Consider the following 22,980-nt stretch of genomic DNA (forward strand, 5'->3'; position numbering starts at 1 on the left):
TGTCATGGCGAGGCTCATTGGTTAGCTCTACCGCATCGGAAAGGAATTTTCATTTACATAAACGAAGTTTTAGGGTAATATGGCTCTTCCAATTGTAGTTTTATAAGATAAAGATGAATGCCATACGTTGCATGTATAACGTCTTCATCGCATGGGGTGTGAATTAAGTTTATTATATTGAAAACGAGTCTATCCTCTGTTGTTTAGGCCGTGACGTCATTCTCATATGAAAGATTGTGACTGAACAGACTGGCCGTACAACACCCAGGATGTCGCTCTCAGCTGATACTATTGGCATACCGCTTAAGAAAGCGTCTGACATCGACATTCTGAAGCCGCTGAAGAATCTAATAACATCGCGCTATCAGACAGCGGAGCAGGAAAGTTACGTAGGTGCCATCAATGAGCTAGCAAAGCTGAGAACTTCAGCGGTGTGTAGGACGTTAGACTACCATGAATCATCGTTGGAGACAATTTACAGGTTTGTTTTACTGACTGTTTCACTTTGATATGTCATGTTTGAACGACAGAGGTAATCTCTGGAAATAGGAGAAAGCACCTATCATTGTACTCTATTGTAGAAGTGAGTTAGAAGGGCGCAGGCGAGAAACGGTGACTTTAGTCTTGTGGGTTCTAATGAGTTGGTTTGGGGGGGGACTGTGGGGATCAGGGAAAATGTTTGGTAAAAGTAAAGCATATTTATAAGTCAACATGATAATTGTAAAACTTCACATAACTTCTACCAGGTAAAATTGACCAATGTTTTTAATTTAAAGAAAACGGATAAATTCCCATTTTAGCTATGCATTGAATCTCTCTCTGGATATTACATGATTTTGTTTTATAGTGGCAGGGTATTATTTAAAGAATGGATTAAAAAGTGCAGAACGTGATTTGGTGCTTAAGATTTAGTACAAGCAGCCGAGATCTATGGTTGAAGTGTACTAGCTTTGTGGGCTGCAACCTGGCACCACATGGGATGGCTGCTTGTAGGAAGGTTTGGATGGTAACAAGATTTGTTGTTCCGTCTCTTGTGACTTTGGATATTCATTAGCAGTTAGTGTATTGTTCAGTCAGGTGAGGTCTTGTATATTTCAAATAGTAGATTGAAAAGATAGAAAAGTAAAATCTTGGCTGCTTGGAAGGTTAGGTAAGGTTTTCTGTGGGTCTATTTTTTCTCTTTCTCCAAGGATTTTGCATATAAACTGACAAGTTGCCAAAGTTTTGAATGTTTTGTTCACTGTGTACATTTACATTCTTGGAGGATTTTGTATTGTGTTTGCATCCACACAAACTTCATTTCAGGAGGAAGTGAGCTAGATTTAAGCATAGGTCGCTGGCTGTAACCTAATTTTGTTTTACTTGTGTCATACTTCAGACACAGGCATATAACAGTCATAATGAAGCAAGTTTAATGCTGTTGATGATGAAAGAGAATCACTTACAATGAGACTATCACACTTATAGTTTTCAACATCTCTAAGCACCATAAGGATTGCAAATAGCTCCGTTTGGAGTGTGGGTGCTCAGATTATTGTAAGAACTGTGAGTACATGTTACAACAATAACGCTTCTGGCAGCAGCAGTGCTTTGTTGTAGGGAACTAACTGTATACGTAGTCTGTGGGGAATCGTAGGCAGTTCATGATATAAAGAAAAAGTGAGTGTCATTATTTACTTGTAGCACTACCTTGGCTGTGACTTAATTAGAGATTGGAGGGAATGTGGCAGTAGTTTTCAAAAGGGTTGATTTCCCATGGCGAAGGATAGTGCAGATGTTGTCTCTCATTGTAAAGTTCATGAATACCATACAATCTAAGCCTGTTCACAGTTGTATTTATCTCTCTGGATTGATGTCTCCCTCTGTAGAAGGTCTGCAAGGCTTCTTTACATGGACTTGGATGTTTGCCTGAGCAGCTGGATCCAAATGAAAAGATTGATTTCAGGTATCCATTTCTGATACTAAGAATACCAAGCTCTTTCTTGTTTAGGATCTTTGTTTTTTAGGGCAGCCAAGGATGATTCCCATAGCCTCATTTTGTATTTTTTCAAGCCTTCTAAGCTTTCTCTCAGGTGTTAGAGCAAGGAGACGCACAACATAATCAGTCATAGAATGGATATAAACAATGTACATCATTTTAACTAATCTGACGTTAGCCTCAGACTGAGGGGTGGGGAACATTTAAGATTGAGAGTGATTGCTTGGGAGGTATCACAGATTTTGTTGATTTTTTAAGTGATTACCTTTGTACTTAACCACTGTTTGTTCCATGCTTTGCTTTTATTGCCTTATTTGGTATTACAGTTTGTTTCTCTTTTGGGACCTGGCCATTGCCGGACCACTGAATATGCCGGAAAAGGAAATTAAATCCAACTCATACACTGTTGACGATCCATACGCTGTTGACGATCTTTACAGAAGTTCCTTTATCTTATTTTTTCAGTAACTTAACCTTTTCAAGTATAGTAGCTTATTAGCACTAGCATCATCATCTGCATCTCTTGGTTTTTTGGCGAACTGCAAAAAAATTAGCTGCATTATAAACAGATTTTTGTGCCTTAGTGCTACTAACAGCACTGCCCTGGTGGCAGATCCACAAACTAATGATTAATGGTGGCAGATTCAAAACGTGCCGGACTGCAGAGCACCGGGGAAGAGAGGTACAACTTGTAATTGGTAAAATGTAATTGTCCAGATCATATGCTACAAGTGTAATTGTATTCCCTAGGTACAGAACAGGAATCTGGCATTGTTTAAAATTTGAATAGCAATGTAGAGATATACAGCTGATTTGCTTTGTCTTCTTCCTTCCACTTCTGGGTGAAGACTTTTAGTACCATAAATATTGTAGGAGTAGAAAATATTGCCCTGGTTATTTTCCTTTGGTCCTGATTTTTTCTCCACAGTAAATCTGACAATTTTATTAAGATTTGATTAAATTCTACAGTTAATATGTAGTGCTAAGCTTATTCCTATTCCTTATATGCACCAACTTACCAGCAGTTTTTTCAATTTGCCTTGGAAAAAATGTTCAAAATATCAAAAGAAATTAACATATTTTTGGTAGGATATTCTCCAAAAGATTATTTCTGATAAATTTAGTTCTGATAAATTTGCTTGATGTTAGACGTGGGGTTCTGCAAATGATCAAACTTAACAGCAAGTGCATTCATTTTCATTCAAGGAATGTCATGTTTTTTAAGTTATTGTTACAAATTATATACTTGTGTTTCATGGTTATCAGTTTTCTTTATCTAAATTTTATGTACAAGTCTTGTACTGTATTTGTTTCTATTTTACTCTTTTCATGCTCCATTTTGCTTTTGTAAGATCTTTTCACTTTACTCGGGATAATTTGGTTACCCAGAAATATCAGCATTTGTGAGCAAATGGAACATGTCCCCCACAGTATTCAGTTGTAGGTTAGATTTATGGTCATTTCCACTAAACCCATATCTACACCACACCATCGTCATCACTACTTCCTTATGGGTCAGATCAGCGTCAGTCTTCAGATCACAGTCATCTTCAGTACATTTTTGTTGCCACAGGCCTTTAACATCATTAGCCCTTGATCTAACCCCTATGGGTTGGTTCAAAAAGTCATCTTCACCACACCTTCATCTTTCCTACACCCTGAAAGCCAACTAGTCTTCAGTTATATTGGACTTGATTTGACCTGTATGGTCCATGTCAAATATACCATTTCTCTGCCAGAGTTAGGATGGGTGCTGGTAGTTAGAAAGAAAACTAAGAACTGTATGAAAAACAAATGTTAGACTGAAATTTCTAGAAATCAACAGACCTTAAGAAATGTTCACCTTCTCTTAACAGCCAAAATTTACTTTATAATGTTTTTGAGGAAAAAAAAGCACGAGAACTTTCATGTAGTGTTTTGATATAGTTGGTGGTGGTGTGTGGGTGGGGAAGGAGGGCCACTGTGACTTCCCTGGTGGTAGTGCACTTAAGGCTTGAAGGATGGACTAGAGTATATGTAAGTGAAACACCTCTTGATACTAGCAGAATGTAGAAAACCCATCTAATTTCCCCTAGTAATAAACAAATTCTCTGTTATCAACATTGTTTGAGGAATGTGATTTTTCATGCCCTTGTGTTTTGACCTAGGTGCTTGGTTGTTTATACACTGAGTTGGAGGGCAATCAAAGATAAACATGCCAGATGTAGTGCACATTCTTTCCACAAGGTAGGAAAGTGCTGACAACATTGATGTACTTTGACAAACTTTGAAGAATAAGGTAAATCCTGGCAATTTAGGAAATGGACTATTGTGCTTTAGAACTTCCGATGTAAAATATATTGTTAGGGAATGATATTCTATGATCAGTAATGTTATGTAATTTCTCCAACATATGAGCACTTTTGGGTCAAAAGGTATTATATTGACATGATTGCATTTATGAATTTTGATTTGCATCCTTAAGATGTGATGATGTTTAGATTTGGTCAGTGATATCTGTTGATAGTATTTGGTTTGGTTTGGGCATGTTTCCTTGCCTTATGAAGTCTGCAACTTGAAAGGAGAGGTTCTGACTTTATTGCTCTCTATCATGGTATAATATTGCAGACTCTTTGTCCATATTAGTACTTTTTTGATTTTTTTGGTTATCCTTCATGCTTACTTTGTATAAAGTTTGTAGTCAGATGGAATGCAGAACTGAGAACATGAAAAGGAGTGGTTAAGGATGCATTTGATAGAGGCCCTATTTTTAGGGGTTATATCCAAGAGCCTGAACTAGGATAAGGTAAAGTATCAAAAGGGAACGTAGGTTTTAGAAGCAACTTACAAGGGTAGAAAGTTGGTGGGTTTATTATTTGCATTGTAGTCAGTCAGCAATAGGATTAATTCTTGTGATGTGTTTTAACCAGTGTGTTTGTAGGGTTGTGTGTAATAGTACTTTAAGTATAGGAACTGTGTTCAGTATGGTGAAGTTTTTAATAGAATTATGGGTAATTTGATGATTTTAGAGAAACAAAATTGTAGCTGCATGTTACATAAGCTTTGGAAATCTTGATTAAAGCACTTGAGTAGTCAAGCAATATCCCACATTAATGATTCCTTTAAGATTGCATGATCATTAAGGGTAATTAAAAAACATTACTGGTCACAGCTTGCAGTTTTTTTGATGTCTCATTTTTCTTTATATAGGTACTATGACCAAATTGTTGCACTTGAGTCTAAAATCCCAGCAGCAGAGATTCAGGTACCTTTCAAGTGGAAGGATGCATTTGACAGAGGCTCCATTTTTGGGGGTCGTATCAGCCTCAGTAAGTTTTTTTCAGAATTATGTAACCAATGTATTACACGTGTTTGTTCATGAAATTTGGGAATATACTTTCATTAAGGTAGTGTATCATTTTTATATTTCACTACTGACAATGATGCATATTTATTTTTGGATCTTTTAGGGCTTCTAAAGTTGAATATAAGGTAGGATTACTATTAAGAAAAGCTATCAAAACTTTGTGTAGATTCTTTACTTCTTAGCAACTTTTTTTACTTATTAGAAATTTCAATCTTTCCAAAAGCTGTGGCATCTTTATCATATGAGAAAGTATGTGTGCTGTACAACATTGCTGCCCTCCAGAGTCAGGTTGCTGCAGCACAGAGCTCAGACAATGATGAGGCTCTGAAATTGGCTGCTAAACTCTTTCAGGTATGAATTCATTCATTTAGTATTTTATTATTATTTTTCCACTGCTTAGAAACTGTGTTTTTACCTTATCACTTGTATATGGTGATGCTCCTTAGCAGTAAGATTTGTTTTGGTATATTCATTTTCTCTGCTGTTATACTTATGGTAAAATACACGATTCTGTATGTTAATGGTGATTTTTTGTGCATGTGGGAAAAGTTACATTTGCCTAAGCTGGGCCAGTGGGGTTTACAGGCAACAGGTTTAGTACATCCACTACTGTACTTAAAACAGCTGTATCAGTACTGAAACAGCCATAGCTGTAACTAGAAGAACCTAGAGCGAACAGTACCATAGCTAGAACAGCTGGCACCATACCTAGGAACAGTTGACAAGATATCTAGAACAACTTGCAACATCTCTTGATGGCTGTGGTTCCTGGTTTGGAATGAGATGCCATTAGGAACTAGTGACTTAAGTTTTTTATCTTGGTGCAAGAGATGCTTGTGGTTGCTGCTTGATATCAGAACACTGTTCGAATATCGAATACTGTTTTCACTTTATTTTTGTGAAAATATGAAAACTGTAGAAATGTAGATTTTAAAGGAAGAAAAATTATATCTATTTTAGGCAGCAGCCAGAGAGCATGTGAGAGTGCTTGCTTGATAGGGTTAATAGACCATTTTACTGTTTTACCATGTCACCAAGGCTTTCTTCCTTCCCCACCCACATGATGACTGTTCCCTCACTCACTTGTATCACCATATCTCCCTCCTCTTCTGCACATACCTCCATTGCTTCCTTCCTCCCTCACCCACACCACCACACTACTGCTGTCTCCTTCACTCTCCTCTGCAGCACCAGTATTGATTTATAATTTTCATTCATCCAATAAAATTTGCAAAATTTTGTTGTTAAGTCTTTCAGAGTAAGTACTTTTTTTTTCATACATGTTCACCATTTCCTGAATTAATGAAGTACCAGGAGCAAATGAAGAAGTAGCCTCATTCAGATGCATCGTCTCTTTACCTGTCATGTATAATGCACTGAAACCAGAGTGCATGAAGCTGAAAACAATTCAAATTTTCAAACATAAGTGTAACTTTGGCATTGGCTGGGAGCAGAACACCCTTTCTGCAATGTAAATGTGTGTTTGCGTACTGCTGACTTCTTCAAGGGAAGTAATTCTTGTTATGATTGAGGGAGACCAGCTTTTCCAAACATTTCCATCGGCCTGTAATGTTTGTCATTACTGTCATCTTAGATATTTGAGTTTTTGCTGAATCAGTGTTAGTATCCAGTACAAAATAGATTTAATGCACTGCTTGTTTGATTCAATTACTGTAAATCATGGAAGAGTACTAGTGAAGAATCTATATCATATTTGCATTGATGCTACATTGGGATTATTTGTTATCATATATAAAACTGCTTTGTAAGTGAAACTGAAATTTTTCACCAACTGTATTGATAGCTTGTAACTGTCAATGAACTCATCATACTTATTTTTACTTGTAGTTTCTGAAATAGATACCGAGCGGTGGTGTTTTAGAATGCCGATGACATAGAATGGTATTTGCTGCTGTTACCAAAAATATAGTTGCAGGACTGAGATCTCAACCTGGCAAATTGAGTTTCTGAACAGCTTAAGCTTGTCTCCCTTCTGGTTTCAAGCTATAAGATTATGAGAGTAGCAATCTATCTAAATATATCTCTGATGTCCGTTCCCTCTGGGAACTTCCATCGAGGGGTGGCCTTGGCAAGAGAATCTCCACTTATCCCATTCCTTACATGCTTTTCTTGCGTACACCATTCTTGCATTCTTCCTCTGATAACCAAGACATGCTCCTCTTCTACTTAAAAGGTAGCATAGACCTGAGGTGCTGCAGTATTGATGCATGAAGTGCATCAGACACCCATGAATTGATTCATGATATAGAAAAACTCCTCAGTATTTGTTTTCGAAGCTAATATTTAGATAACCTTTTCTTAATAAATGATTACCTAATACTCATTCACATTTGCTGTTTGCCATGTTAGGTAGAGTTTAAAGTTCTGTAACTGTTCTTACGTTCATGCCATTTATTTGTTGCATGAAATTATAGCTCAAGCTTTATATGACAGTTTACAACCCAAACTGATATGAACCTCACAAGCCTCTGATGCTGGTACTGTTTTGTCATGATTACCAATGGGTATCCATTAAGAAAAGAGAAATTCCAAGAGCTAATCTTTTGGACACTGACAGATACATTGATGATGAACAACACTGTTGTGTCTGTTGCTGAGTACCTGTATTGCTTTACGCATAAGGAATCTGAAACATAAGAATGACTTTTGTCATGGTGTAACCACATTGACTTACTAACAGGTAGTGGATGTGAATAGATGAAGCCATTGTTTGCCTTTTTTCTGTCAGTATCCTGCAAAGGTGGGAAATGATGAATGTCAATGAAAAAACAATGAAATGATAGATATTGAAATTTGACTTTGATTTAGTGTGAGAGTAATGAATAGATTTAGTAACAGATATATTTTTTCAGAGTGCATCTGGGATTTACAATCATTTGAAGGGCATTGTCCATTCATCTGTACAGCAAGATCCAACTCCAGATCTTCAGCCAGACACATTGGCTGCTCTAACTGATCTGTGTGTTGCTCAGGCTCAGGAGGTCATCACTGTCAAGGCAGTCAATGGTAATGTAGACTTTTATCAGTATTGCCTACGAATTTTCAAAGTTATCTGAATTTGACAGATGTTAATGAATACATAGCATGTATATCAAGCATTTGATTTCATGGTCTCCACCCACAACTTGAAATATGTCTAAGACAGATTTACTCTCATAGAAATTTAGCAGGTTCATTACATGTGACTTCCTTTCCCAAAAACCATAGTGCCTCACACTTAGATACTTTCTCCCCTATAGATGCGAATTCATTTGCTTTTAGATTATCTTTAGAGGTCATTCTTGTCAAGGACAATGGTCTGTAGTTCAGCACATCTTCTTCGTCTCATTTCTTTCCACTCCTTAGGCACGATAGCCTTTCTTCAGTGAAATCTTGAATAGTATTTCAAGGGATCTTTTTAGTGTATGGGTTAAACCTCTTTAATCCTGCAACCTTGGGACCTGGCCATTGCCGGACCACAGAAAATACCGGAAAACAGAAATTGACCCCCTAAGGGAACCCCTACGTAAACATATTCCTAACAACTAGCCTTGCCAGCTTATTTAACATACTTATTGCTGTTATTGAAGGTAGAACAAAGCTTATGATAGGAAATAATACAACCATCAAGTCTTTCAATCAAGGTTTTTATTGTTTTATCAAAAGTATCCTAAGATGGAGACTCCTCATTTTCTTGGGCAAGGGTTTTTTGTGGCAAATGATGCTAATAGAGGGCAGATTCCTTAGCAATATACACTTGTTCTAGGGCTAAGTTTGTCACTACCACTAACTGTGCAAATCCATCCTCAAACTTTGTTGCAGCTTTGTGTTGAATTGTTAATGTACAGTTAATGTAACAATTGACCATAGGTTGGTAGTTGGCTTTTGTCGACTCTTGTTACTATTGTTGTTACATTATCATCATCAAGGCAGGTGGCCTGTGCTGCGTCAGTCCCAGCCAGGCGATGGGCCACATGTATAGTGAGAGTGTATGTGGTCTTAGAATTGTCTTTAGCACCTGGAGGTGATAGAGATTTTTCGGTTGGTGGATGTAACTTATGTTGAGGGCCGTAATGACCCTGGCAATTAATAGGCCTAAAGCCCAAATTACCAGCGAGGCAGCTGGCTCGTACACTCTCTCTTGCCCTGTTCTTATTGCTGTTGGTTGTTTATTAGAAAATTGGAGTTTTTATCAATTCTTTTAACACAACCTATTACTACAAGCCTCCATGTCAGCACTGTGCTTTTCTCCGCACACACTATGTGCTGAAATACCATGTCTCCACTTACTTGTGTAATCGTCCTTGCAAATATTCGCAGTCACAGTTTAGCTTTAGTTTTCTATAAAAAATACTTTGGCCTGCTCAGTAAGCATCTCCCCAGAAGTTCTTACACCTTCGTGGTGACGGAGCTTAAACAACTTTACGGATGCGGTCTAATTCTGTACTACTGGCACCTTTCAAAGTTTTCTGAAACTGTAAACTTTTCTGGCTCTCATTTTCTGCAAAAAACTTAACATAAGAAGTTAACAGAACTGTTAGTTAGCTCTGCTGCAGTGTTAACAGATTTTGATGCCTTAGCACCGTTAACAGTGCCGCCCTGGTGGTAGATCCACAAGCTAATGGCAGCAGATTCAGAAAATGCTTTGACTAGGGGAGTTGCCTGAACACAGAGGGCTGGATTATAGAGGTACAACCCATATCAGCTTACTTCTTCATCCATATGGTGAAATTTCATCTGGACCATGTTCCTTGTATGGGTCAAGACCTTTCAGTATTAATAGTGACATTACTAGGAACTGCATCTCTGTTTTCTACAACCTCCTCCCTATCCAGTCTCACTAGAGTTGGGGCTGCAGCATCTTAAACTTCAAACACTTTTGACCTTACTACTCATTTTCTCGCATATCCTTGCATCATCCTTCACACCTCTTCCCACTGAATGCTTTAGCTTGATTAGCTTCTCTTTAATTGAAAATATATTCTCACTGAAATTATAAAAACTTTTGAAATTTCTTCTTCCATGTTCTTGATGTTCTTTTCAAAGTTCTTTTGTTCTTCCTTTCTCATCCTGTTATACTTGTTCCTTGGTTTCTTGTTCCTATCAAATGCTGGCTGGCTGAAGTGCCATTTGTATTTTCTCTGTTGCACATCTCAAAGCTTCCCAGCTTTTTGACATTTATTGAATAATATTTCTCTCTTTCCTAATATCCCCTATGTATTTGTGTCAAAAGATACCCATATGAGCGTGCTATGTTATTATGGAGTAATGTACTTGACACAGAAGCAAAGTAAGGTGGGGTCATTTGGGTTGAAAAGGTCCTTGATGATGCTGTACTCTCTTATGTCTACGGACAATGATACAGCCTCATCAAAGGTGAGGTGCTTTTACATTACTACTTATGGAAAAGATAATCTTTGGTTCCTGACTATAAAGTTTTTTTATCTAGTGGTAACAAGCTGTCCTTGGTTTAATGATTTTATTTAAGTTGCAAGTGAGAAATACCTGATATGAAAACATCAGAATATTTAATGGCAGTATACATCAATATCAAGCTTGTGACATGATAATGAGGTAGGGAGGGAACAAGTAATAAAATAGGTGTTCCTGGCATCGGAGTTCTTTGCATTCCCTTCCTCGAATGTCGATAACATCACCCAAATTGTTGTTATGATATTGCATATGTTAATTTGTTTTACAAATTGATACATACAGCTTAAGAAAGGGTCATGTATAGATTTTTCCATCTGAAATAATGCATATCCCATGTGTGTCATTTATCTACTTTTTTTACATGATATACTTATTTTTGTGCATATGCATTATTTACGTATTTACTTATTATTTGTGCACACAAAAACATTATTTATAAGATTAAATGAAAAGAATAGGTTTATTTTCATCCTGGATATAAATGCTAATGCAGGAATACAAGAGATATTTTTTGTTGTAAAATTTCCCAACGCTTGTCCAGTAAATCTGGCTTCCCACCCTTATGACACTGACATGCTCAAACGATGTATGGGTATCTTTGATTCATTGATATTTTTTCTTGCTGTGGAGCTAGGTTGCAAGTAACATCTGTTTATAAGATTTGAAATAGTACATCAGCTGGTAATTTAAGATACTGTTGCCAGTCTGCTGGCATGTTGTAGGCAGTGGAGTGATTCATTGCACTGGCAAGTCACAGCCCTACAGTTAAGCATCTTGTGCAAGGTAATGGGGTTATTGGTTTGTCTAATTCAATGGGCTGAGTTGAATCTAGTGTCTTTACTATAGGGAAATTTAACCCTTTTAGTGCTATGGCCATCAATTGATGCCTATGTATTAGAGTGCTATAGATTTGAATCAACATAATTTCCTGCTTTAAGTTTAACTCCACATATGTTGTAAGCTCTGTTAGTTAGATCACTGGAGTTGCCTGGAAGCCGCCGTAACCTGCTAGTGACTGTGATTGAGATGTGCCTGTACCACTTGCATGTACCATTTACAAAATGTAGAGAAAAATTGGGGAAGTTCACATTGTATGGTTGCTAGAATTCACTCTTTTGGGTTTAGAATGTGTGCTTTTGTGATGGACCTCATTCATGGGGCTTGTCTCCCTTCAGTAACTTAAGTACAGCTAAACTGTTGAACCTGTAAAATCTAATTGGTCCTACGAAAGCATTCACTTTATCTACTTTTTTAGGTGTTTGATATTTTGATGCTGTGACAATCTTATGAGCTTTAGGAGAAACACCATATGCTTCTTTTACTGCGTGACATTTCTTGAGTTGTTTTGAGGAAACTACACATAGATGGTTGGGTGATAAGACTGCATTTATGGACTTTTAAGAGGTTTCTTCAGATTTAACTAATTGTTAGAGAAGTTGTGACTCATAAACTCTTATATCATTGAGATATACCATAGGTTCTGATCTTGGAATAGTTAGGTAAGCTGTGACTCATAAACTCGTATCATTGAGATATACCTCAGGTTCTGATCTTGGAAGCTGCTGAAATGTATTAGTCATAAGCTGTGAGGAAATTATGGAACTTGCGCAGTTGCACGAACTCTCATTATCCAGTTGGCATGCTTAAAGCAGTCATAAGGGTAATCTTGAAAATTAGTTGGAATTTGCCAAGTCATAGAGGAGATTGTGTTGAAAAAAATGTTGCCCAGGCTCAGGAGAAAGACATATATGCATGTATCCTCTAATGCATCCTAGCTTTTCATCTTCATTTTTTTTCCTCCATGTCTGTTTATGTGTCTCAAGTGAAGGCACTCAGATGTAGATTTGAGAAAAAGTAACCCATATAGGAGACAGTTAGGTTGGAAGATTTGTATTTCTGGATGTGGATGTGAGCAATGAAGCCCATTTCTTCATCTGCTCCTGGTGTTACCTCGCTAATGTGGGAGATGGCGAATAGGTATCAAAGAAAGAAAAGGCTTTAATTCCGCTCATTTGCTTGTTTTCCAATTTCAGTGGTTTTCTGTTGTATTAGCTCTTTGTCTGTCATGTTGTAAGTGATTAACTAGACAGCTGAGAAGATTGTTTTCATTTATAAATGACTACCGGTAACTCATGATTTTCTTTATACCTTGATTACTGGTAACAGACCGAATGAAAGATGCGGTAGTGGCCAAACTGTGCTCGCAGTGTGATGAGATGTTTGGGGATGCTCTTAAGCACTTACAGAGAGAGTCCCTGAAAAGTCTTTGGGACCGTGATTGGATACCACGTGTTGCTGGGAAGCAAGCCGGATATCATGCTCTTGCAGAATATTACCAGAGTAGGGTAAGTATTTCATTTATCAAATGATATTAAGGTAATACATACATTCTTCATGATTCCAGCTCATATAAGAGGGCTTACAAAACCTTGAGGGTCTCTTAAAGTAAAAAAATCTGGATTTTATTTTTTTATTATATGTTTAAGTGGATTCTCTCTCTCTCTCTCTCTCTCTCTCTCTCTCTCTCTCTCTCTCTCTCTCTCTCTCTCTCTCTCTTGTACCTGAAATAGGATTTTTAAGTAATGTTTAGAACAGTGTATTAATAGGTATTAATAGTGTATGTTCCAGTCTTGGACATTATGAAACCAGAATACTCCAGGACGAGGATGTTTTGTTATGTCATGGGTTAATTTTTTTCATACCTGATCACCGTTTCCTACATAGGAAGGTAGTGGCAAGAGCAGATCAAGAATGGCCTCATTTGCTTGCATTCACTCTCTAGCTGTCATGAATAATGATTATTTGTTGTTTCCTTCTTGAGCAAGGCAGGGCTAGGAACAGAAAAGGAAATTGGCCTCATTTATTCGTGTCCAGTCTCAAGCTGTCATGTAAAGTGCACTGAAACCATATCTAACTATCCACAGCCAAAACCCTCTGACCATGTTGTGGTTTCCCTTGTCAGCTTTATATTCCTTGGTTCAGTCTGTTGACAGCACTTCACCCAATTCACTTTATCATGTAGATGCCATTCACCAACCTGCACTGAAACCATATCTTACTATCCACAGCCAAAACCCTCTGACCATGTTGTGGTTTCCCTTGACAGCTTTATATTCCTTGGTTCAGTCTGTTGACAGCACTTCACCCAGTTCACTTTATCATGTAGATGCCATTCACCAACCTGCATGTTCAGAGGCTATACATATTGTGATTGGAGGGAACAAGACTAAGGGGAAATCAAAGAGGAGATGAAAGTTGTTTGGAGTGATCGGGTCAGAGTATGCAGGAGAAGGGGGGCGTAAGGTGTGCATTGGATAGAGTAAGTATGGTATACAGGGAATGATTTCAGTTGGCTGAGCCAGAGCATATGAAGTGTTCAGGGAAAACCTTGGATAGGTTTGTAAGGCTTAGCTGTAGAAAGGATGATTATATTTTGGTGCATTATGCATAATGGCCTAAGAATGGATGTGAGCACTGAGGCCATTCTTTGTTCCTGTAGAGGAAAGTATTGAACAGGTTTGAAATAAAGATTTTTTTTTTTTTTTTTCCCGCTGTCTCCCGCGTTTGTGAGGTAGCGCAAGGAAACAGACGAAAGAAATGGCCCAACCCACCCCCATACACATGTATATACATATACATGTGTATATACATACACATGTATATACATACGTCCACACACGCAAATATACATACTTACACAGCTTTCCATGGTTTACCCCAGACGCTTCACATGCCCTGATTCAATCCACTGACAGCACGTCAACCCCGGTATACCACATCGATCCAATCCACTCTATTCCTTGCCCTCCTTTCACCCTCCTGCATGCTCAGGCCCCGATCACTCAAAATCTTTTTCACTCCATCTTTCCACCTCCAATTTGGTCTCCCACTTCTCCTCGTTCCCTCCACCTCCGACACATATATCCTCTTGGTCACTCTTTCCTCACTCATTCTCTCCATGTGCCCAAACCATTTCAAAACACCCTCTTCTGCTCTCTCAACCACGCTCTTTTTATTTCCACACATCTCTCTTACCCTTTCGTTGCTTACTCGATCAAACCACCTCACACCACACATTGTCCTCAAACATCTCATTTCCAGCACATCCATCCTCCTGCACACAACTCTATCCATAGCCCACGCCTCGCAACCATACAACATTGTTGGAACCACTATTCCTTCAAACATACCCATTTTTGCTTTCCGAGATAATGTTCTCGACTTCCACACATTCTTCAAGGCTCCCAGAATTTTCGCCCCCTCCCCCACCCTATGATCCACTTCTGCTTCCATGGTTCCATCCGCTGCCAGATCCACTCCCAGATATCTGAAACACTTTACTTCCTCCAGTTTTTCTCCATTCAAACTTACCTCCCAATTGACTTGACCCTCAACCCTACTGTACCTAATAACCTTGCTCTTATTCACATTTACTCTTAACTTTCTTCTTTCACACACTTTACCAAACTCAGTCACCAGCTTCTGCAGTTTCTCACATGAATCAGCCACCAGCGCTGTATTATCAGCGAACAACAACTGACTCACTTCCCAAGCTCTCTCATCCCCAACAGACTTCATACTTGCCCCTCTCTCCAAAACTCTTGCATTCACCTCCCTAACAACCCCATCCATAAACAAATTAAACAACCATGGAGACATCACACACCCCTGCCGCAAACCCACATTCACTGAGAACCAATCACTTTCCTCTCTTCCTACACATACACATGCCTTACATCCTCGATAAAAACTTTTCACTGCTTCTAACAACTTGCCTCCCACACCATATATTCTTAATACCTTCCACAGAGCATTTCTATCAACTCTATCATATGCCTTCTCCAGATCCATAAATGCTACATTTTCTTCATATATATTCATTATTTAATGTGTGAACAAGATAGCCTCTAGAACAGATGACTGAGCTCTTTCATCCATTCCTTCTTTTGGAAAGTAATACAGGAGGGAAAGAAATCTAGCTCCTTGCTTCCAACCCTCTTAGTCACTTTCTGCAACATGGAGGAGGTACAGAGGTAATGTTCTGTAAGAACATTATATCATATATCATAACATCATATACCCAGGGGTACATATTAATATTTTATTTCAGTGCATGCCCATCAGAAAAGAAAGATTTATTTATTTTTTATTCTAAATGTCCTGTACTTTCATTATGAATGAACTTATGTAATTTTGTTTCCTTTCACTGATATTCATTCTGCCACATTCTTAGTAATGCATGTGAGCATTACATATTGTACTAATGTACCATTGTTAGATTAGAAGTGTTTATGTAGTTAGAAATGTGACATTCTTTGTATGCCAAAGGTATTCTTTACTTTTGCAGGTCTGCAATAGTAAGAAGACCGTTGGTGAGGAGATTGCTCGCTTGCGACATGCTGTTGAACTCTTTAAAGCTGCACAGACACGTTATGGAGATGTAACGTTTTTTGAAGACCACCTTGCTCGTGCTCAGCGTGCTCTTGATGAAGCTGTTAAGGACAACGACTTCATCTATCATGAAAGGATCCCAGATGTAGGAAAAGTTTACAAGATTTCTTTGTCATTCTGTTAATAGTTTTGTTTTTTTTATTCTTATTTTGTCATTGCAATTAGTATTTCATAGTGAATGGACATCATGTTGTGAGTATTGGTTACTTTTGTATTCCTCACCAGTAAGGACTACAAGTAAAGGAGTGTGATGTTATTTGTATGTTTGCATGAGGTTAGTGCTGGACCTATTTCATAAGTGTAAAGGTCGCATCTTGGGCATGAGGGCCTTTGTAATAAGCTTAATTAGTGTTTTTGATGTTTTAGAGATGGATTATGTCTGAAACATATGAGCAAGAGTAACTTCTACATGCTTATGGAGTGATGCTTCAGATGGGTGTGTAACTTGTAGAGTGGAGTCTTAGATGGATAAGGAGTGTGGTAGATTAGTATTTGTCGAGTCATTGTTGTGTACATGTGATTTGTCGTTGTAACTGTAGGATGAGATATTTGTAAGTATAGACTGCTGAAGCATGAAGGAGGGATAAGTTTTTGTGTCCGATTGTAACTGGTGACTGGGTATGATGTGTTTTGGGTTGGAGGTTGCATCTAATGCGGTTGCAAGGAATTGAATGGTGAGCATAGTGAAGTGAAGTGAGACCCTATGAGGAGTATTTTGTTTCATTGTGTAGATGTCGAATGTTTATAGTTTCTAGACATCTGGTGATTGTTGTGAAAGCCTTATTTTGTGTGGTTTGCATATATGTAACATTAGTTTTTGGCTTGGTGGATGACTAGGTAGGAGAGGCATAGTTTATGGTAGAGCAAAGGAATTGTTTGTAAGAGGATATTAAAGATTTTTTTCCTTGATCAAAACTAGTGCTACCACCTCTGACATTTTTTTCTCCCTCCATAGCTTTGCCACTCACTCAAAACCACCACCACTTTTGTCTTATTTACCTTCATCAGAATGTTTGGAAGTCGAGAACATTATCTCGGAAAGCAAAAATGGGTATGTTTGAAGGAATAGTGGTTCCAACAATGTTGTATGGTTGCGAGGCATGGGCTAAGGATAGAGTTGTGTGCAGGAGGGTGGATTTGCTGGAAATGAGATGTTTGAGGACAATATGTGGTGTGAGGTGGTTTGATCGAGTAAGTAATGTAAGGGTAAGAGAGATGTGTGGAAATAAAAAGAGTGTGGTTGAGAGAGCAGAAGAGGGTGTTTTGAAATGGTTTGGTCATATGGAGAGAATGAGTGAGGAAAGATTGACCAAGAGGATATATTTGTCAAAGGTGGAGGGAACGAGGAGAAGTGGGAGACCAAATTGGAGGTGGAAAGATGGAGTGAAAAAGATTTTGAGTGATCGGGGCCTGAACATGCAGGAGGGTGAAAGGTGTGCAAGGAATAGAGTGAGTTGGAATGATGTGGTATACCGGGGTCGACGTGCTGTCAATGGATTGAACCAGGGCATGTGAAGCGTCTGGGGTAAACCATGGAAAGTTTTGTGGGGCCTGGATGTGGAAAGGGAGCTATGGTTTCGGTGCATTATTACATGACAGTTAGAGACTGAGTGTGAACGAATGGGGCCTTTGGTGTCTTTTCCTAGTGCTACCTCGCACACATGAGGGGGGAGGGGGTTGTTATTCCATGTGTGGCGAGGTGGCGATGGGAACAAATAAAGGCAGACAGTATGAATTATGTACATGTGTATATATGTATATGTCTGTATGTGTATATATATGTGTACATTGAGATGTATAGGTATGTATATTTGCGTGTGTGGACGTGTATGTATATACATGTGTATGTGGGCGGGTTGGGCCATTCTTTCGTCTGTTTCCTTGCGCTACCTCGCTAACGCAGGGGAGCGACAAAGCAAAATAAATAAATAAAATAAACCTTCATCACAACCACCCACTTTGCAACAACCACTACCACCATATCTGCCATCTCCTTTGTTACTATCACAGCCTTTATCTCTGTCAACCCTTTGCAACCACCACTTAGACCACCTCTACCATTTTCTTTGCCACCATTACATCCTCTGCCTCTTCCATTCTTTCTCTTACCACCCCCCTGTTGCCATATCTTCTGCCATCTTTGCCCACACCACTGCCATCACCCTTACAAGCAGTCTCTGCCACCACTTGTACTACCCCTTTTGCATCATTGCCACCATCTGTACCACTCCCTTTTGCCACTAAGGCTACCACCACTTCTGCCATTTCCTTTCCAACTATGTACTATTACCACCAACCTTTAGCATTACCTCTGCCCCCACTTCTGCTTTCCTTCCTGCTATCACCACTACCCCGTCTGTGCTTCTTTTAGCACTCTTGCTACCATCATTACCACCACCCCTGCCACCTTGCTAACACTGCTAACTATACCTCTGTCCATCTATCTGTCTATATCTCTGATGCCTGTTCCCTTTGGGAGGTCCCTCAAGGGGGAATAGCCATAGCAAAAGTCTCCATAACTGGTAACTCCACTGTTGCTTCTTAGCCTATATGCCTCACCCTTAACAGGCCACACGCAAAGGGCAACTCTAGTGCAGTTTTTCGATACATATACCTCTACAGCCAAAGAATATATCATACTTTTTACCATCCCTTTTGCATATCTGCCACCCATTTGCCATCACCAAGGTCTATGTCATTGGACATTGGTTATCTTGTATATCTAAATCTGTCTAAGCCTCTGTCTGACTTGTGGGCATGTTACTTCATAGGCAGATGCATATTTATTAGTGTTTTAGCATCTTGTCAAAAGTAGGTCACCCTGATGATTTAGTAACTGGTTCCTGGTTCAAAGTTCAAGACTTGGCTAAGTTTAGGTGTAAGTCTATCTCAGCCCCTATTTCATGTATGGCTATATATCTTTTTTAGCAAATGTGTGGTGTGAGGTGGTTTGATCGAGTAAGTAACGTAAGGGTAAGAGAGATGTGTGGAAATAAAAAGAGCATGGTTGAGAGAGCAGAAGAGGGTGTTTTGAAATGGTTCGGGCACATGGAGAGAATGAGTGAGGAAAGATTGACCAAGAGAATATATGTGTCGGAGGTGGAGGGAACGAGGAGAAGAGGGAGACCAAATTGGAGGTGGAAAGATGGAGTGAAAAAGATTTTGAGTGATCGGGGCCTGAACATGCAGGAGGGTGAAAGGAGGGCAAGGAATAGAGTGAATTGGAGCGATGTGGTATACCGGGGTTGACGTGCTGTCAGTGGATTGAATCAAGGCATGTGAAGCGTCTGGGGTGAACCATGGAAAGCTGTGTAGGTATGTATATTTGCGTGTGTGGACGTATGTATATACATGTGTATGGGGTGGGTTGGGCCATTTCTTTTGTCTGTTTCCTTGCGCTACCTCGCAAACGCGGGAGACAGTGACAAAGCAAAAAAAAAAAAATGTATGGCTGTTAAGTTAATGATCTTAGATTATTTCACATTAAACTGAGCCTTCCTAATTATGTTCATGCACACATTTCAAAATATTGGTCATTGCAACACTTTTTTCAAATATAATTTTTCATATGTAATTTCATGGAAATATTTTCCACTTATATTGTGTACATTGTTCCACTCCAAAGACTATTTTAGTAATCATTGATTTATTTATATTTGTGGTCTTTGTTCCAGCTGAAATCACTTGGCAGTATTGGTAAGGCCTCTGTTGCAAAACCAACACCAGTACCCGAGAGATTCAGCTCCTCTTTCACAGATCTCTTTGAATCCTTGGTGCCAGTTGCGGTTCAGCAAGCTTTGGTATCTTATGATACTCGCAAGCAGGAAATAGTAACGGGAGAAATAGGCAAACTTCGGGAGAGCACTCAGCTGCTAAATTCAATCCTGGCATCACTCAACTTGCCTGCTGCCATTGAAGATGTTGGTGGAGAGAAGGTTCCTCAATCAGTGCATGACAAGTCATCCTCTGTAGTTGAGGCTGGAGGGTTAGAGGTATGTTTTGTTCTTCTTTTTCTTTTATGTAAGATTATATTTCAATTTATTCTTGACGTGATTTTTTTTCTATGATTCATTTTTGGTTTGTTATAGAAAACTACAGGTTGATGTACATACTTGTATGTAAACACTGGCAAGCCTCGTGTTGTGTGGACAACATGTTAGATATACTTACAGGACACTTTATAGAATTTATCTCATTCCCATATACCAAATTATTTGAGTAGCATTTAAAAACATGGTAAAAGAAAGTTGGACAAATTATTCATAATGTATAATAGACTAAAGCTAGATTACAGTTCTCAAGTTTGGTAACTACATTTACAGAAGCACAAAGATTTGATTAAGAGGGTCCAGAGGGTAACAGATATAGTACCAGAATCAAGATAAGTGAGCTACATAGAGAGGCTGAGACTGCTGATATACCTACCATAGAAGAGAAAAGAGTGACTTGCTCTAAACCTTTAAGTTTCTAAATCACTTTTATTTTTAGTTCTTTTTGAGATGCAGTGGTGAGCAAGCAGACAGCATAACACGCTAACTAATAAGTACAAGGGGAGGATATCGAGAAGTATTTTTTATGTTGCCTGCTTAGCATAACATATAATTATATAGTCATAAGGTAGTGGATAACTGGAATAAACTGAGTGATGAAATTGTGAAGGCTGTTAGAGGGCTGGCACATTTTAAAAGACAGGTTTTTCACTTCCTCCAAAATTCATAGATGTGTCCCCTTGTCTCTTCTTTTTCCTTTTCATAATCCTCTCTACATTTTAGCTAAGGCCTGGCCTTGATATGGACATGATATGGAGCCTCAAGCCAAAAAAAAAAAAAAAAAGTTAATGTTAGAGAAAGTTTAAAGTGACAGAACTCCATGAAAGTATACTTCCTCCTTATGTTGTACAAATTGATTATTACTTAAACTCACATATCAGACTAAGCTTACCAATAGAGGCCATACCTTTACAGAAGTTTCAAAGCTAAAAGAAATGCTGGAGTTAGAATAAGTGGATGCATGGGTCTTTTAGACACTGAGTTTAGCATATTTCATTTTCTTGTAGAGCTTGATGATGTTGAAAAGGCTGTGAAGAATTTTGGGCACAGGGTTGAAATATTGGTTGTGGATGAATATTACTTGTTATGAGAAAAGATTATATGGAGAGCATGGATAATGGATATATAGAAGCTCTTTAAACATGGCTGCATTGTATGTTTATCATTTTTGCCAGCCCATTAGCACCTCAGCAATCTGTTGCCTTCACTGCCAGGATACTTAACCTGGCCAGGAATAAATGGCAAAATACGTTATCTTATGAGAAGTACATTCAGCAGAATCTGATGTATTTTCAACAGAAATGTGTGACCTACGTCTCTTTTTTTTCACTGGGTTTTAGTACTTGCTTTCAATGATTCATAAGGATATCTTCCAGTTGGGAACAGTCATTGGAAATAGACAGATGAATGAATATCTTTGGAGGCATCCAGCCAGGAGGTCTTTAGGCAGGCAGAGAAATTAAGAAATGAGTTGGTATTAATTTGGGAGTCACTGGTTAAAGGCAAAGAGTTGATGGAGTAGAAAAAGGCAACATTTTGTTGTATGAAATACGGGACAAGGAAGAGGCGTTGAACTACAGACCACTCACTAATGAGTTTGGTCTGCAATGTACTGGAAAAGATAATCAGAAAGTAAAGGGATAACACCCTTTAGAGGAGAAATTACCTTAATGAGATACCGCAGGGTTGTAGAGAATGAAGGTCATGTTTAAAAGAAATTGAAAATATACCTCATTATGAGACCAAAGAGAAAGCTGGCTGGATTGTTTTTATTTTGACTGCCAGAAAGCATTGAACACCAAACTGTGCAGAAGGATGATTAAGGAGATGAATAGCCAGTCAGGAATAAGGTAGAGAATAGAAGATAGAATGCATGTCAGAGAAGCCTTCTCAAAATAGGTACTGATCACTGTCGGAGTGGTGCATGGTTCTGTTCATGATTTATGTGAATGACTCGTCAGAAGGTATGGACTCTTACCTGAATATGTTTGCAAGTGATGCAAAGGTCATGAGGGAAGTGATAGGTGTGGAGGACTGCACCAGGATACACGGGGACCTTGACAGACTCCAAAGTTGGTATGATACATGGCTGTACGTTTGAAAGACAGACTACAGAAGGCCCGTTGATCCATGTTAAGGCTATCTATTTTGGACTTGAAGTTCAACCTTAGTAAATGTTACTTGATGGGGATGGATCACAATGTGAAAGTGACTTTGATATTAATATCTTGTAGGAAATAAGCTGCAGGAATCTGTGTTTGAGAAAGATTTGGGTACTGATATCATATGTAACCTTTCACCAACTTCTGACCATAGGAAAATAGTTGAGGAAAACAACTATTTTAAAGCAAATATTAGAATTACATTTAAATTCATGTATAAGGAAATTTTAGCATCTGTTCACAATTTTCTTCAGGCCAAAACTAGAATATGCTTCTCAAGTTCAGTCACTGCACTTGAAGAAGATCAAAGAGCTAATAGAGCAGGTCCAGAGGAAATTAACAAGGATGTTGCCTGCATTAAGATATGTGAGTTACAAAAAATGGATAGAGGCCTTGAATTTGCCCACATTGGAAAAGAGGAGAGTGAGGGATGACCTGATCACAACCTTTAAGTTTCTAAGACAGATTGATGACATATATAGTAAACAATTCATCAGTTGAGTGGGAGATGTATAAAAGAAAGAGACAGGAGGTCAAGAGAAGGTGCAAGAGGTGAAAAAA

The 22,980-nt window shown here is 38.6% G+C and overlaps 1 protein-coding gene across 1 annotated transcript in view; it reads left to right on the forward strand.

Annotated features, from left to right (window-relative positions):
• Positions 1–222: 222 nt before the first annotated feature.
• ALiX (programmed cell death 6-interacting protein-like protein AliX) overlaps positions 223–22,980 on the forward strand; it is a 41,217-nt gene continuing 18,459 nt past the window's right edge. The window contains exons 1-7 of the mRNA XM_071661583.1: positions 223–481; positions 5,168–5,286; positions 5,548–5,675; positions 8,198–8,351; positions 12,924–13,102; positions 16,105–16,293; positions 19,883–20,200. Coding sequence (XP_071517684.1) covers positions 270–481; positions 5,168–5,286; positions 5,548–5,675; positions 8,198–8,351; positions 12,924–13,102; positions 16,105–16,293; positions 19,883–20,200 — 1,299 coding nt within the window. The 5' untranslated portion in view covers positions 223–269. The remainder of the gene's footprint in view (positions 482–5,167; positions 5,287–5,547; positions 5,676–8,197; positions 8,352–12,923; positions 13,103–16,104; positions 16,294–19,882; positions 20,201–22,980) is intronic.

Source organism: Panulirus ornatus, chromosome 1, assembly GCF_036320965.1.
Source record: "Panulirus ornatus isolate Po-2019 chromosome 1, ASM3632096v1, whole genome shotgun sequence".
Classification (NCBI taxonomy): Eukaryota; Metazoa; Arthropoda; class Malacostraca; order Decapoda; family Palinuridae; genus Panulirus; species Panulirus ornatus.